Source organism: Chiloscyllium punctatum, chromosome 40 (assembly GCF_047496795.1).
Source record: "Chiloscyllium punctatum isolate Juve2018m chromosome 40, sChiPun1.3, whole genome shotgun sequence".
NCBI lineage: Eukaryota > Metazoa > Chordata > Chondrichthyes > Orectolobiformes > Hemiscylliidae > Chiloscyllium > Chiloscyllium punctatum.
Window position 1 is genome coordinate 69,297,368 of NC_092778.1, and position 13,709 is coordinate 69,311,076.

General features: G+C 41.7%; 1 protein-coding gene across 3 annotated transcripts in view; it reads right to left on the reverse strand.

Moving 5' to 3' along the window:
• Positions 1-13,278, reverse strand: part of gpr139 (G protein-coupled receptor 139) — an 81,242-nt gene extending 67,964 nt beyond the window's left edge. Inside the window, exons 1-2 of one of the 3 annotated variants that reach the window (XM_072560233.1) lie at positions 13,176-13,278; positions 12,648-12,797 (exon numbers count right to left, since the gene is read on the reverse strand). In XM_072560233.1, coding sequence (XP_072416334.1) covers positions 12,648-12,771 — 124 coding nt within the window. In that variant the 5' untranslated portion in view covers positions 12,772-12,797; positions 13,176-13,278. Of the gene's footprint in view, positions 1-11,735; positions 11,818-12,647; positions 12,886-13,175 lie in introns of those variants that run through there. The other 2 variants (XM_072560232.1, XM_072560234.1) reach the window with 2 other exon arrangements.
• Between the last annotated feature and the right edge of the window lie 431 nt (positions 13,279-13,709).

Consider the following 13,709-nt stretch of genomic DNA (forward strand, 5'->3'; position numbering starts at 1 on the left):
AAGGGGTAGTAGGTTTGGACAGATGTTAGGGGTAGATTCTTTACTCAGCGAGTCGTGAGTTCATGGAATGCCCTGCCAGTAGCAGTGGTGGACTCTCCCACTTTATGGGCATTTAAATGGGCATTGGATAGGCATATGGAGGATAGTGGGCTAGTGTAGGTTAGGTGGGCTTGGATCGGCGCAACATCGAGGGCCGAAGGGCCTGTACTGCGCTGTATTTTTCTATGTTCTATGTTCTATACAAACCATCCTCTTGTGAAAAGGTTGCTCCTCAGGTCCCTTTTAAATCTTTCTCCTCTCACCTTGAGTCTATGCCCTCTCGTGCTCTTGTTTCATTTAGCAGTCTTCTGTGTGGCACCTTGTCAAAGGCCTCCTGGAAATCCAAATAAATCACTTCTATTGGTTCTCCTTTGTCTAAATTTCTTGTTACTGCCTCAAAGAATTCTAACAGATTTCTGAGGTATGACTTTCTCTTGAAAAAGTTGTGCTGACTTTGCCCTATTTAAATCAAAAGTAGAAACTTTCAGGAAGAGATTTATCTGCAAGATATGAAAATCATTGTGAACCTTTCCTTAAAGTGCTTCAACAACTATCCCACTGCTATAGACCATAAATGTTTGATCATTGGGAAATGAGTTTTATTTTAATTAAAGACTGATGTGAAACAAAGAGAGAGTAATGTTTATGTTTTGGAACAAAACTGCAGGTTTATGTGATGAATCATCAGTTTCTGGTGAGTGATTCGACGGAGTTCTGAGCAGAGAGCAAGGTGTGTAGCCATTAAAACAGCATCAGTGTGTGATCACAGTTGAGTGCTCATTATTGGCTGGGAACCAAATGACATTCACAGATGTTACAGAAGGACTGAGAATCACTTGTCTGACCTTTAGACTGAGTTCAAGCTACAAATATTGCAGAAAATGAGGAATAAAATATGCTGAGTGAAAATAAATTTGTATTCTATTTACACAAGAAGAAATTGATTGTGTTAAACATCTAACCAATGGTAGAAAATACTGCCCAGCAATGAATTGCTTTACAGTTGGAGACAGTCTTCAGGGAAGGTGCAATTTCTCACCTTGACGATAAAATTTTTGTACACTTTGTGTTTGATATCAAGGTTCATATCACAGTTTTATCACCTTCCACTAGCTAAGTACATATTTGGCACAATTTCAAAATTTTAATTTTATCTCAATTTGGTTTTAATAGAAGACCCCTTATTTTTAAACTACGATGCCAAGTTCTAGATCCTCCCACAAGCGGAAACATCCTTTCAACATCCACCCTATCAAGTCCCCTCAGTATCTTAGATGTTCCAATGAAGTTACTTCTGACTCTTCTAAACTCCAGAGGTTACAGGCCCAGCCTGTCCAGTTTTTCCTCATGAGGCAATCCACTCATTTCAGGGATTAGTCCAGTAAACCATTACAGTGTTAAGGTGAATAAGTCCCAGGGTCCTGATGGGATCTATCCCAGAGTATTGAGAGGGAAGAGAACAAATTGCTGGAGCATTGACAGACACCGCTGTATCCTCTTTGGCCACAGGTGAGGTCCCAGGGGACTGGAGACTGCCAAAGTTCCATTGTTTAAGAAGTATAGCATAGATAATCCAGGAGATTATAGGCCTGTATACCTCATGTCAGTGGTAGGAAAATTATTAGAAAAGATTCTCAGGGATAAGATTTAGAAGCAAATGGACTTATTAGCAATAGACAGCATGGTTTTGTGCGGGAGAGATCGTGCCTCACTAACTTGATCGAGTTTTTTGAGGAGGTGACAAAGGTGATTGATGAGGAAAAAGAAGTTGCTGTTGCCTACATTAACTTCAGTAAAGCCTTTGACAAGGTCCCTCATGGCAGACTGGTACAAAAGTTATCACATGGTATCACAGGTGAGCTGGCAAGATGGATACAGAACTGGCCTAGTCATAGGAGACAGTGTAGCTGTGGAAGAATGTTTTTCAGAACGGAGGGTTGTTACTAGTGGTGTTCCACAGGGATCAGTGCTGGGACCTCTGCTGTTCATGGTCTACATCAATAATTCGGAAGAAAATGTAACTGGTCTAATTAGTAAGTTTGTGGACGATACACAGAATTGTGGATCGTGAGAAAGATTGTCAGAGGGTATAGCAGGGTTTAGATCAGTTGGATGCATGGGCAGAGAAATGGCAAGTGGAGTTTAATCCAGACAAATGTGAGGTGATTCATTTTGGAAGGTAAAATACAGGTGGATATTATACAGTGAATGGCAGAACCTTTAGGAGTATTGATATGCAGAGGGATCTGGGTGTGCAGGTCCACAGATCACTGAAGGTGACAGGGCAGGTAGATAAGGGAGTGAAAAAGGCCTATGGCATGCTTGCCTTCATTGGAAGGGGCATTGAGTATAAGGATAGACAAGTTGTGTTGCAGCTTATAGAACTTAGCTATGAAGAAAGGTTGGATAGACTGGGCTTGTTTTCACTAGAATGCAGGAGGTTCAGGGGCGACCTGATAGAAGTTCATAAGATTGTGATGTCGTGGATAGAGTAAAAAGTAAGAGGCTTTTCCCCAATGTTGAGGGGTGAATTATTCGAGGACACAAGCTCAAAATGTGAGGGGGGATGTTTAAAAGAGACGTGTGAGGCAAGTCTTTCACACAAAGCGTGGTGAGTGCCTGGAAGGCCCTGCCAGAGGAGGTAGTGGAAGCAGACACAATAGAAGCATTCAAGAAACAGCTGGATGAATTTGTGATTAGGAAGGAAATAGAGGGATAGGGACCCTGTAAGGGAAGACAGTTTTAGCAAGGAAGGCAAAGTGTGTCAGCACAGGCTTGGAGGGCCGAAGGGTCTGTTCCTGTAATGTATTGCTTTTTGTTCTAAACCTTCACTGAATGACTTCCAATACATTAACATCCTCACATAAAATGCAGTGACCAGTACTGTACACAGTACTCCAGATGCAGTCTCACCAATGCCATGTGTAACTGAAACATAAGCTCCCTAATCCTTCATTCAATTCCTCTTGCAATAAACCATATTGTCTTCTGAGCCTTCCTGGTTACCTGCTGTACCTAGATACTGACCTTCTGAGATTCATGCACTTAGAAACCCAGATCCATCTCTGCATCTCAGAGCTCTATACCCTCTAAACATTCAGATATTAGGCTTCTTTTTGATTTTTTTCTGCCAAAATGAACCATTTCACACTTTCTCCATTCGCCAGATCTTTCATGACTCACTATATTCCGTTGTAGGTTCCTTATGTCATCTTCACAACTCACTTTCCTGTCTGTTTTAACGTCTTTGGCAAATTAAGCTCCATACCTTTGATCACTTAATTCAGATCATTTCTGCAAATTGAGGCACCAGCACTGTCCCCTGTGACACCCCACTCATGACATTCTGCCAGCCTGAAAAGGGCACGTTTATTCCTGTACTCAGCTCCCAGTTAGCCAACCAACCTTCTATCCATGCCAAAACATTATCCTCTACAACATCATTTTATTTTCCAGAATAACTTTTGATATGGCATGTTATTAAATGCCTCCTGGAAGTCTAAATACAGTACATCCACTGATTTCCTTTAATCAACAGCATGAGTTACTTCTTTAAGGAGTTCCAATAAATAAGTTAGACATAATTACCCTTTGACAAAACCAAGTTGTCTCTGTCTGATTATCTTCATCTTCTCCAAGTACTTTGTTATAATTTCTATAATAATAACTTCTGACATTTTACAAAATGACACATGTTAAACTAACTGGCCTGTAGTTTCTTGCTTTCTGCCTCTCTCTCTTTTTGAACAAAGGAGGTACATTAACCATTCTCCAATCTGAAAGAACGTTTTCTGAGTTTTGGTAAGTTAAAACTAATGCATCAATTTTGTCACTAGCTCCTTCTTTTGTAATACAAGGATGACATCCATCAGGATCTGGCAGTTCCAATTATTTACTCAGTATCATTTCACTGGTAATTGTAATGTTCTTATGTTTTTCCCTCACTTTTATTTCCTGATTTACAGCTACCTCCCAACTGTTACTTATGTCCTCTTCAGTAAAGACCAAGGAAAAATATTTGTTTAATTTGTCTGTCATCTCTTTATCCTCTACTACTAATTAGATTAGATTACTTACAGTGTGGAAACAGGCCCTTCGGCCCAACAAGTCCACACCGCCCCGCTGAAGCGCAACCCACCCATACCCATACATCTACCCCTTACCTAACACTACGGGCCAATTCACCTGACCTGCACATCTTTAGACTGTGGGAGGAAACCGGAGCACCCGGAGGAAACCCACGCAGACACGGGGAGAACGTGCAAACTCCACACAGTTCGTCACCTGAGGCGGGAATTGAACCCGGATCTCTGGCGCTGTGAGGCAGCAGTGCTAACCACTGTGCCACCGTGCCGCCCTCTAAGTCATGTCATGTCCCCAGAGTCATGTCATGTTATGAAAGGTCTATGATAGAGTAGGTTCCTAACTTAACTCAGTGGTGGATGGTTGAATCAGCACCATTGGAGGTGGAGGAGAAGTGAACTGGTAATTGTACTGGGAACACTGAACAGCTTGAGAGCTGTACCTTGTAGTCTGCTTACTATTCCTCAACTGGGAATGTTTTCCTATTTGCCATATTTTCCAAACTTCTGTTATTCTGGGTAATCATTTCCACCTCCTCCAAACCCATCTTATAAAGTGATAGAGTCAGACAGATGTACAGCATGGAAACAGACTCTTCGGTCCAACCTGTCCATGCCGACCAGATATCCCAACCCAATCTAGTCCCACCTGCCAGCACCTGGCCCATAGCCCTCCAAACCCTTCCTATTCATATACCCATCCAAGTGCCTCTTAAATGTTGCAATTGTACCAGCCTCCACCACATCCTCAGGCAGCTCATTCCATAAACATGCCACCCTCTGTGTGAAAAGGTTGCCCCTTAGGTCTCTTTTATATCTTTCCCCTCTCACCCTAAACCTATGCCCTCTAGTTCTGGACTCCCCGACCCCAGAGAAAAGACTTTGTCTATTTATCCTATCCATGCCCCTCATAATTTTGTAAGCCTCTCTAAGGTCACCCCTCAGCCTCCGATGCTCCAGGGAAAACAGCCCCAGCCTGTTCAGCTTCTCCCTATAGCTCAAACCCTCCAACCCTGGCAACATCCTTGTAAATCTTTTCTGAACCCTTTCAAGTTTCACAACATCTTTCCGATAGGAAGGAGACCAGAAGTGCACACGCTATTCCAACAGTGGCCTAACCAATCTCCTGTACAGCTGCAACATGACCTTCCAACTCCTGTACTCAATACTCTGACCAATAAAGGAAAGTATACCAAATGCCTTCTTCACTATCCTATCTACCTGCGACTCCACTTTCAAGGAGCTATGAAACTGCACTCCAAGATCTCTTTGTTCAGCAACACTCCCAAGGACCTTACCATTAAGTGTATAAGTCTTGCTAAGATTTGCTTTCCCAAAATGCAGCACCTCGCATTTATCTGAACTAAACTCCATCTGCCACTTCTCAGCCCATTGGCCCATCTGGTCCAGATCCTGTTGTAATCTGAGGTAACCTTCTTCGCTGTCCACTACAGCTCCAATTTTGGTGTCATCTGCAAACTTACTAACTGTACCTCTTATACTCACATCCAAATCATTTATGTAAATGACAAAAAGTAGAGGACCCAGCACCGATCCTTGTGGCACTCCACTGGTCACAGGCCTCCAGTCTGAAAAACAACCCTCCACCACCACCCTCTGTCTTCTACCTTTGAGCCAGTTCTGTATCCAAATGGTGAGTTCTCCCTGTATTCCATGAAATCTCACCTTGTTAACCAGTCTCGCATGGCATCTTATGTTCCTGCACTTGCTAAGTGATCTCCTGCGCCCTGCCATGATCACTTTTGTACTTGAATCACTCCAACTCACTGCCCTATCCATTTTCTATTTTTCATATTCTCTTTTTCCTAGCTGTGCGCTTGCAGGAAAGCTGTTCATTTATAACATCCTCCAGTTCTGATGAAAGGTCATTGATCTGAGACATTAATGGCCAAATCAGTTTTTTCCTCATGATCCAGTCAAATCACAAAAATGTAAATGATTGTTCCTGTTTTCAAAAACTGATGATTGTATTATTCAGCACGGGATGACCAATCTGAATTCTGTAAGAATGTTGACCCCTTTTATTGTATTTTAAAATAAAGCAGTGTGACATTAAAATAAACAGTTTTCATTCTTTAGTCTTGGAAACCTTTTAAAGATCAGATTTTTTGTATTTTGAGGAGGACATTGAGCTGAATCTCATCTCTTATTGTTGCTACACATTCTTATTTGTTCTAAATTTTTCTGAAAAGAAACAGATTTTATTTGGAAAATGACACCTCTTTGAATTTTCCAAATGCTGGCTTGGACCATTCTGACATCAATGTGTTGATTCATCTGCACTTATCTAAATCTTTTTGAACCGAATTTTGTATGAACAATAATTTCATAAGAACTCAGAATAGAGAGATGGAGTAGACCATTCAGCCCATTGAGCTGGTTCCTATATATAATAGCTGATCTTGACTTCTATTCCCCTTCAGACCCTTTCCCCCACATCCATCAATTTACTGAAAGACCAAAATTCCATCAAGCTCAGCCCTGAACTGATTTGATGATGGTGCTTCCACAACTCCAAGATTCACAACATTTGGGTGAAGAAATTTCTCCTCATGCAGTCCTAAGTGATTGCCCCCTTATCCTGAGACTGTTCCCGTTGTTTTTGATTCCCCAACCAGGGAGAACAACCTCTCAGTGTAGACACTCTCAGGCTTCTGCGAATTCCTGAGCATTTTAATGAGTAGGTAATGTTGTTCCTTTGGTGGAGAAGGGAAATAGGGACAATTCAGGAAATTATAGACCGGTGAGTCTCACATCGCTGTTTGGGAAGCTGTTGGTGAGAATTCTAAGGGATAGGATTTACTCATATTTGAAAAAAAACATGGCCTAATTAGTGACAGTCAGCTTGGTGTTGTGCAGAGCAGGTCATGTCTTACTAACTTGACTGAATTTTTCGAGGACGTGATGAAGGTAATTGATAAAGGTAGAACAGTAGATGTTGTCTACATGGACTTTAGTTCGGCTTTCAACAAGGTCCCAATGGTAGGCTCATCCAGAACATTAAGATACATGGGATCCATGGTGACTTGACCGCATGGAGTCAGAATTGGGTTGCCCAATGAGGGTAGATGATTGTGGTGGAAGGGCATTTCTCAGGCTGGAGGTTACTAGTGATGTCCCACAGGAATCTATACTGGGACCTCTGTTGTTATATACATATATATAAATGACTTGGATGAAAATATAGCTGGGTGGGTTAGTAAGTTTGGGTGGCACGGTGGCACAGTGGTTAGCACTGCTGCCTCACAGGCCAGAGACCCGGGTTAATTTCCCATCTCAGGCAACTGTCCGTGTGGAGTTTGCACATTCTCCCTGTATCTGCTCCAGTTTCCTCCCACAGTCCAAAGATGTGCAGGTTAGGTGAATTGGCCATGCTAAATTTGCCGTAGTGTTAGGTGAAGGGGTAAATGTAGGGGAATGGAGGTGGTGGAAATGACGAAGGAACCTCCAAACAGACACCACCGCCAACGATATATTTTCCTCCCCTCCCCTATCAGCGTTCCGGAAAGACCACTCCCTCCGCGACTCCCTAGTCAGATCCACATCTCCCACCAACCCAACCTCCACTCCCGGCACATTCCCCTGCAATCGCAAGAAATGCAAAACTTGCGCCCACACCTCCCCCCTCACTTCCTCCAAGGCTCCAAGGGATCCTTCCATATCTGTCAGAAATTCACCTGCACCTCCACACACATCATTTGCTACATCAGCTGCACCCGATGTGGCCTCCTATACATTGGGGAGACAGGCCGCCTACTTGCGGAATGTTTCAGAGAACACCTCTGGGACGCCCGGACCAACCAACCCAACCACCCCGTGGCTGAACATTTTAATTCCCCCTCCCACTCCGCCAAGGACATGCAGGTCCTTGGCCTCCTCCATCGCCAGACCATGGCAACACGATGTCTGGAGGAAGAGCGCCTCATCTTCCGCCTAGGAACCCTCCAACCACAAGGGATGAACTCAGATTTCTTCAGTTTCCTCATTTCCCCTCCCCCTACCTTGTCTCAGTCAAATCCCTTGAACTCAGCACCACCTTCCTAACCTGCAATCTTCTTCCTGACCTCTCCGCCCCCACCCCCTTTCCGGCCTATCACCCTCACCTTAACCTCCTTCCACCTATCGCATTCCCAACGCCCCTCCCCTAAGTCCCTCCTCCCTACCTTTTATTTTAGCCTGCTTGGCACACTCTCCTCATTTCTGAAGAAGGGCTTATGCCCGAAACGTCGATTCTCCTGTTCCTTTGATGCTGCCTGACCTGCTGCGATTTTCCAGCAACACATTTTTAAGCTCTAAAGTATAAGAGTCAGGATGTCATGTTGCAGCTTTATGAGACTTTAGTTAGGGCACACTTAGAGTATTATGTTCAATTCTGGTCATCATATTACAGAAAGGATGTAGAGGCTTTGTAGAGGGTATGGAAGAGGTTTACCAGTACGCCGCCTGGATTACAGGGTATGAACTATAAGGATAGGCTAGAAAAACTCAGGTTGTTTTCTCTGGAGTGACGGAGGCTGAGGGGAGACTTGATCGAAGTCTATAAAATTATGGGTTGATAGTCAGAATCTTTTTCCCAGCGTTGCAATGTCTAAAACCAGGGGTCATGCATTTAAGGAGAGAGGAGGATAGTTCAAAGGAGATGTGAGGGGGCAGGTTTTTTTACACACTGAGTGGTAGGAGTGTGGAACGTGCTGTCAGGGATGTTGGGGGAGACAGATACATTAGGGGTGTTAAAAAGACTTAGGTAAGCACATGGATATGCAAGGAATGCAGGGATATGGATCAAGGGCAGGCGGAAAGGATTAGTTTCATTTGGCTCTATGTTCGATATAACATCGTGGGGCCAAAGGGCCCTTTCCCATGCTGTACTGTTCAATGTTGTGTGAGATCACCTCTCATTCTTCAAAGCTCCAGAGAATAAAAACCCAATTTCCTCATCATCTCATCAAAGTTTAAACCTTTCAAACCAGTGACTATTCCAGTACCTCCATTGTACCAACTCCAACATAAGCACAGCCTCCTTTAAAGCTAGAACCAAAACTGTACAGAATAGCCAAAATTTTATTTTCAATTATTATTTTTAAATGTATATATTTCCATATTAGATACGTATTGCTGATATTGCTGAAAGTATTGGTGTGATAAAAATTAAGCCCTTTCATTGTAATCAGTTGTTAATTATAAATGAGATCAGTTATATAATCTGGCAGAAACACCAAACTGTTAACATTCAGGGGGATGCAGTTACCGAATCCAATTAAATTCAAGTAGCTGTGTGCAATGGTTCAAAATTAAGTGTAAAACAGCTTGTGATAGCATTTTACCAAATCAGAATAATTTCTAGTTCTAGCTCTTATGATATTCAAAGTTAGTTCTTGTTCCAATTGCTTTCTGTCTTTCAGCATCCTGTCACCTGCAGATGGATCTGTATAAAAAAATGATTCTTTAACAACAAATTATTAGAAATGTGAAGGAGCTTCATTTGAAATGCTTCTGTTAATTTGAGTGTATATTTTATTATTTTTTAGAATTGATTGTTGTTTTAAAACTATGATAGAACTCATGCTAGCAACAAATACTGCAGATGCTGGAAATCTGAATTAAAAACCAAGAATGCTGCAGAACTCAGACTCCTGGCAACAACTGTGGAAGGAGACATCATTGCTGGGGCTGCTGCTGGGGCTCTGCTGGGGCTCTGCTGGGGCTCTGCTGGGGCTCTGCTGGAGCTGCTGCTGGGGCTCTGCTGGGGCTGCTGCTGGGGCTGCTGTTGGGGTTGTTGCTGGGGCTGCTGTTGGGGTTGTTGCTGGGGCTGCTGTTGGGGCTGTTGCTGGGGCTGCTGAGGATTCCTAGCATTTTCTGTTTGATTTTGGAATTCATCCTAATTTGTTTTTCATTTGCTCCAAGGAACTTGTATTAAAAACTTCATGGACAATTTTAACTCATTGACTCATGGATATATACAGCTCAGAAGGAGGCAAATCAGTGTATCGTGTCTGTGTCAATCAATAATGATCTGACTACTGCCTAGTACTCCCATTTCCTGTCTGAATTGGAGTGTCACCAAAATGACAGGGCATGGCCATCACATCTTCTCCCTCCTTGTTTTTTTGCTGTTGTCCTCTGTAGTCTTTGTAGTCTTTCCAATCCTCTGGTTTCCCACTGCCCTTTGCCATGATATGCTTTCTCTTTTGCCTTTATGCTATCTCTGACTTCCCTGGTCAGCCATGGTTGCCTCATCCTCCCTGTACCATGCTTCTTTTTCCTCAGGATGAATCTCTGCTGTGTCTCTTGAATTACTCCCAGAAACTCCTGCCATTGCTGTTCCACTGTCTTTCCTGCTAGGCTCCTCTCCCAGTAATTTCTCCCAGCTCTGAATCTCTACCTGCTCCATCATCCTTGTTGCATTTTCATGTACAATGAGATGGAAGCCTCAGTAATCCAAGCAAATCAGGGTCCTCTGACATACACAGGAGCTGGTTGCAGCTTTAAATTCCCACTCCCACAGTGAGGAGCTCAATATAACCCCCCCACATTCAGTAAAACCAAGTGAGATGTCCATTCAGATCCAAGAGGAGTCTTTCCAGACTCCACAAGAATAATGTCTTTTTATTCATTTTGTAGGACGTGGGTGTCACTGGTTGGGCCCAGCATTTATTGCCTGCCCTAGTTGCCCCTTGAGAATGTGGTGGTGAGCTGTCTTCTTGAACTGCTGGAGTCTACATGCTGTGGATTGACTCACAATGCCATTAAGGAGGGAATTCCAAGGTTTTGATCTGATGTGGACCATTACTACTCTGGACAATGTCTCACTCTTCTTACCATCATCTAATGTTATTTAATAAAGGCATTTTACATCGAAACATGATTGAGAGCCAGCTGGACCATATACCTGGCTACAATTACAGGATTATAACATTATAGTGAAGCAAAATGCTGAGGATTGTTCAGTCCATCAAGTGTGTACTAGCACTTTCATAAAGCCGTTCCATTCCTCCCATTGTTAGCCCTTTCCCACAGCCCCTGCAATTTTTTTCCCAAGAGTTGATCGAATTCCTTTTTGCTAGTGCCTGTTGAATCTGTAACGATCACCGTATCCAGCAGTACATTCCAAATCCTAGCCATCATCGGGCGAGAAAGTTTGGCCTCAGGGTTGTGTTCTGATTCCTTGCCCAATTACCTTATACCAGTGCCCTTCGGTGACTCTTCATTTCACCATGGAAACAGAGTCTTGTAATTTACTCTAAACCCATCACAATTTGGTCCAATTTCCTCACAGCTGTCTCAACTGAAAGCAGGACATGCCCAGCTTCCCCAGTCTTTTATATTTCATCAGAGACTGCCTGGAAGTTAGAATTGTTTCCCTCAGACTGCTTCCCCCATCTCCAATCTAGCAATAAAGTATCTTGTGAACAACATCTTCTGAAAAATCAATTCATCATGACATTGATTTAATTTATTTCATTTTGTTATTGAGCCTCACATTAAAGACAATCCAGTTTTCCTGTGATTTTCTGTGTGATGAAATAAGTACGTTTATGAGAAAAATGACTATAAAATATTTGAATAATACTAATATAACTTTAGTATACTTACCAGTGAAAAGGTTTGATGAATTGATTGTATCCCACTCGAATTGCTATGATCAGCAATCTGTGTCACAGCTCCCAGGCTGAGGCACACTGGAATTATGAAGCGTTTTTCTCTGGTTGTCACCTAAGCCATAAATTACCTTCCTATCTGTTATTATTCCTGCCTGAAGATGGGGATTGTCCTCTCAATAAACAACTGAAACGTTGATGCATATAGGTTCCATTCGCAATTATTGTTTTAATCTGTAACTATATTACATACATAAATAAACACTATTTCTCCTTTGTTTAACATTTTAAAATATTTTGTGCCGATGTTCTAATTTCAATGTGTTAAACATTCATTCTGATAGTAGAAAATAAGTGCATCACTCAACAGAAATGTAAATCATGATTTCTGCAGTTTATTATATACACATTAAAGAGGATAATTATTTATCCTGCTGTCAGCTACAGCTCTGTTTTTAACTTTACAAATTGAATGTGATATTTTGAGGTTCTGAATGAGGAGAAGGTCCTTTTATTTTGAGCTCACAAAGGAAACATAATGACCTCACAGTGTTTCATTTCCGACTTAATTTTTGTTAGTTATCTTTTTTTAAAAATTGGATTAGCATTAAGTAAAAAGGGGAGATTTCTTTTGTCCCAATATTTTGCTAATTATGTTCCAAATTAAAGGTTTTTAATTTAAATGCACAATATAATATTTGATAGAAATTGAAAGATGTGATCTCGACAATTCTTTAAGATATACTAAGATCTTTAGAGAAACAAGGATTTGTTTCTTATTCCAGGATAATGGGTTTATCATTTCTTTACAGTTTCATTAAACTATCATTTGAATAAATGTGAAGCCAGTGTTAACATTACAAGTCTTTTACTGAGCTTTTCCTCTTAGATAAAAATGTGCACTCACCTGGTAAACCTAAGCACAGCAGAAGACTGTAGTAGGCAACACGTACATATTCCAAACCACAAGCGTGCTCCCCATCATGGGAGGGTAGGGGACTGTCGGTGTTGAAAATGTGATTATGCTCCATGGATTTTCCTTGTTAGTTGACTCAGTCTAAACATGAAAACACACAATGAATGCCGGCACCTTGACTGAGGCTCTGTATCCAGTCTCTATCCTTCAACACATGTTCGAATCTGGATTCTTCCACCTGCTGCTTGCTGCTAAGCTGGCATCATTAGAAGAAAGTGCTTTAACTGCATTGCTCTTAAGGGAACTGAGCTGAACTGTCATTAAAGTAGGTAAATTAATACATTAAAATTTGATGATGTACAGTCACCTCTATTGGTTGCATCTCTGAAGAGTGTAATTAATGCAGTGTGAAAAGCAATACCTCATACAAACGGGTTTGCAGTTACAGTGCAGTCATTGGTTTAAGAACAATTTATTCATTCCTTTGCTGCCACAAATGCTTTTATCTAAAGCACTTACCTTAAGGCAGGGAAGTAAGGATTCAATGTTGACGTTATAAGAAAGCCACCAATTCACCTTCGAACAAGTGTAATCAGATCAATCTTTCTGAAGATTATTGAAGGCTATTATACATTGCCTACAGACAACAGTAGAGTTCTGTCAAGTGTCATTCTCAGTGTGTCTTGCCCAGCCACGTGACAAATGGTTTGACAATAGTGAACATGAAAGATTAGAATGACATACCACAGAGGCATGTTGCAGCTGTAGACAATATTGGCCCCTGCAAATTCTAAACTCTGAAATCTTCAAATCAAAAGAAACAATAAGTCTTTTTCTTGCTTCATATTACCTGGAAACTAGGGAGAAGTGGAAAAATAAAAGTGGATTGAATTAGATCAAAAACAATTATTTCAAAACAAACACCATCAATTGTACACGTATTGAATCACACTGCTGTGTAAGGTGACATGACAGTCTGATTCTCTCTGCAGCTGTCGTCTCAACATTTAACAGTATCAATAGCTGGAAAGAAGAAGCCTTAAGAAGTGAATT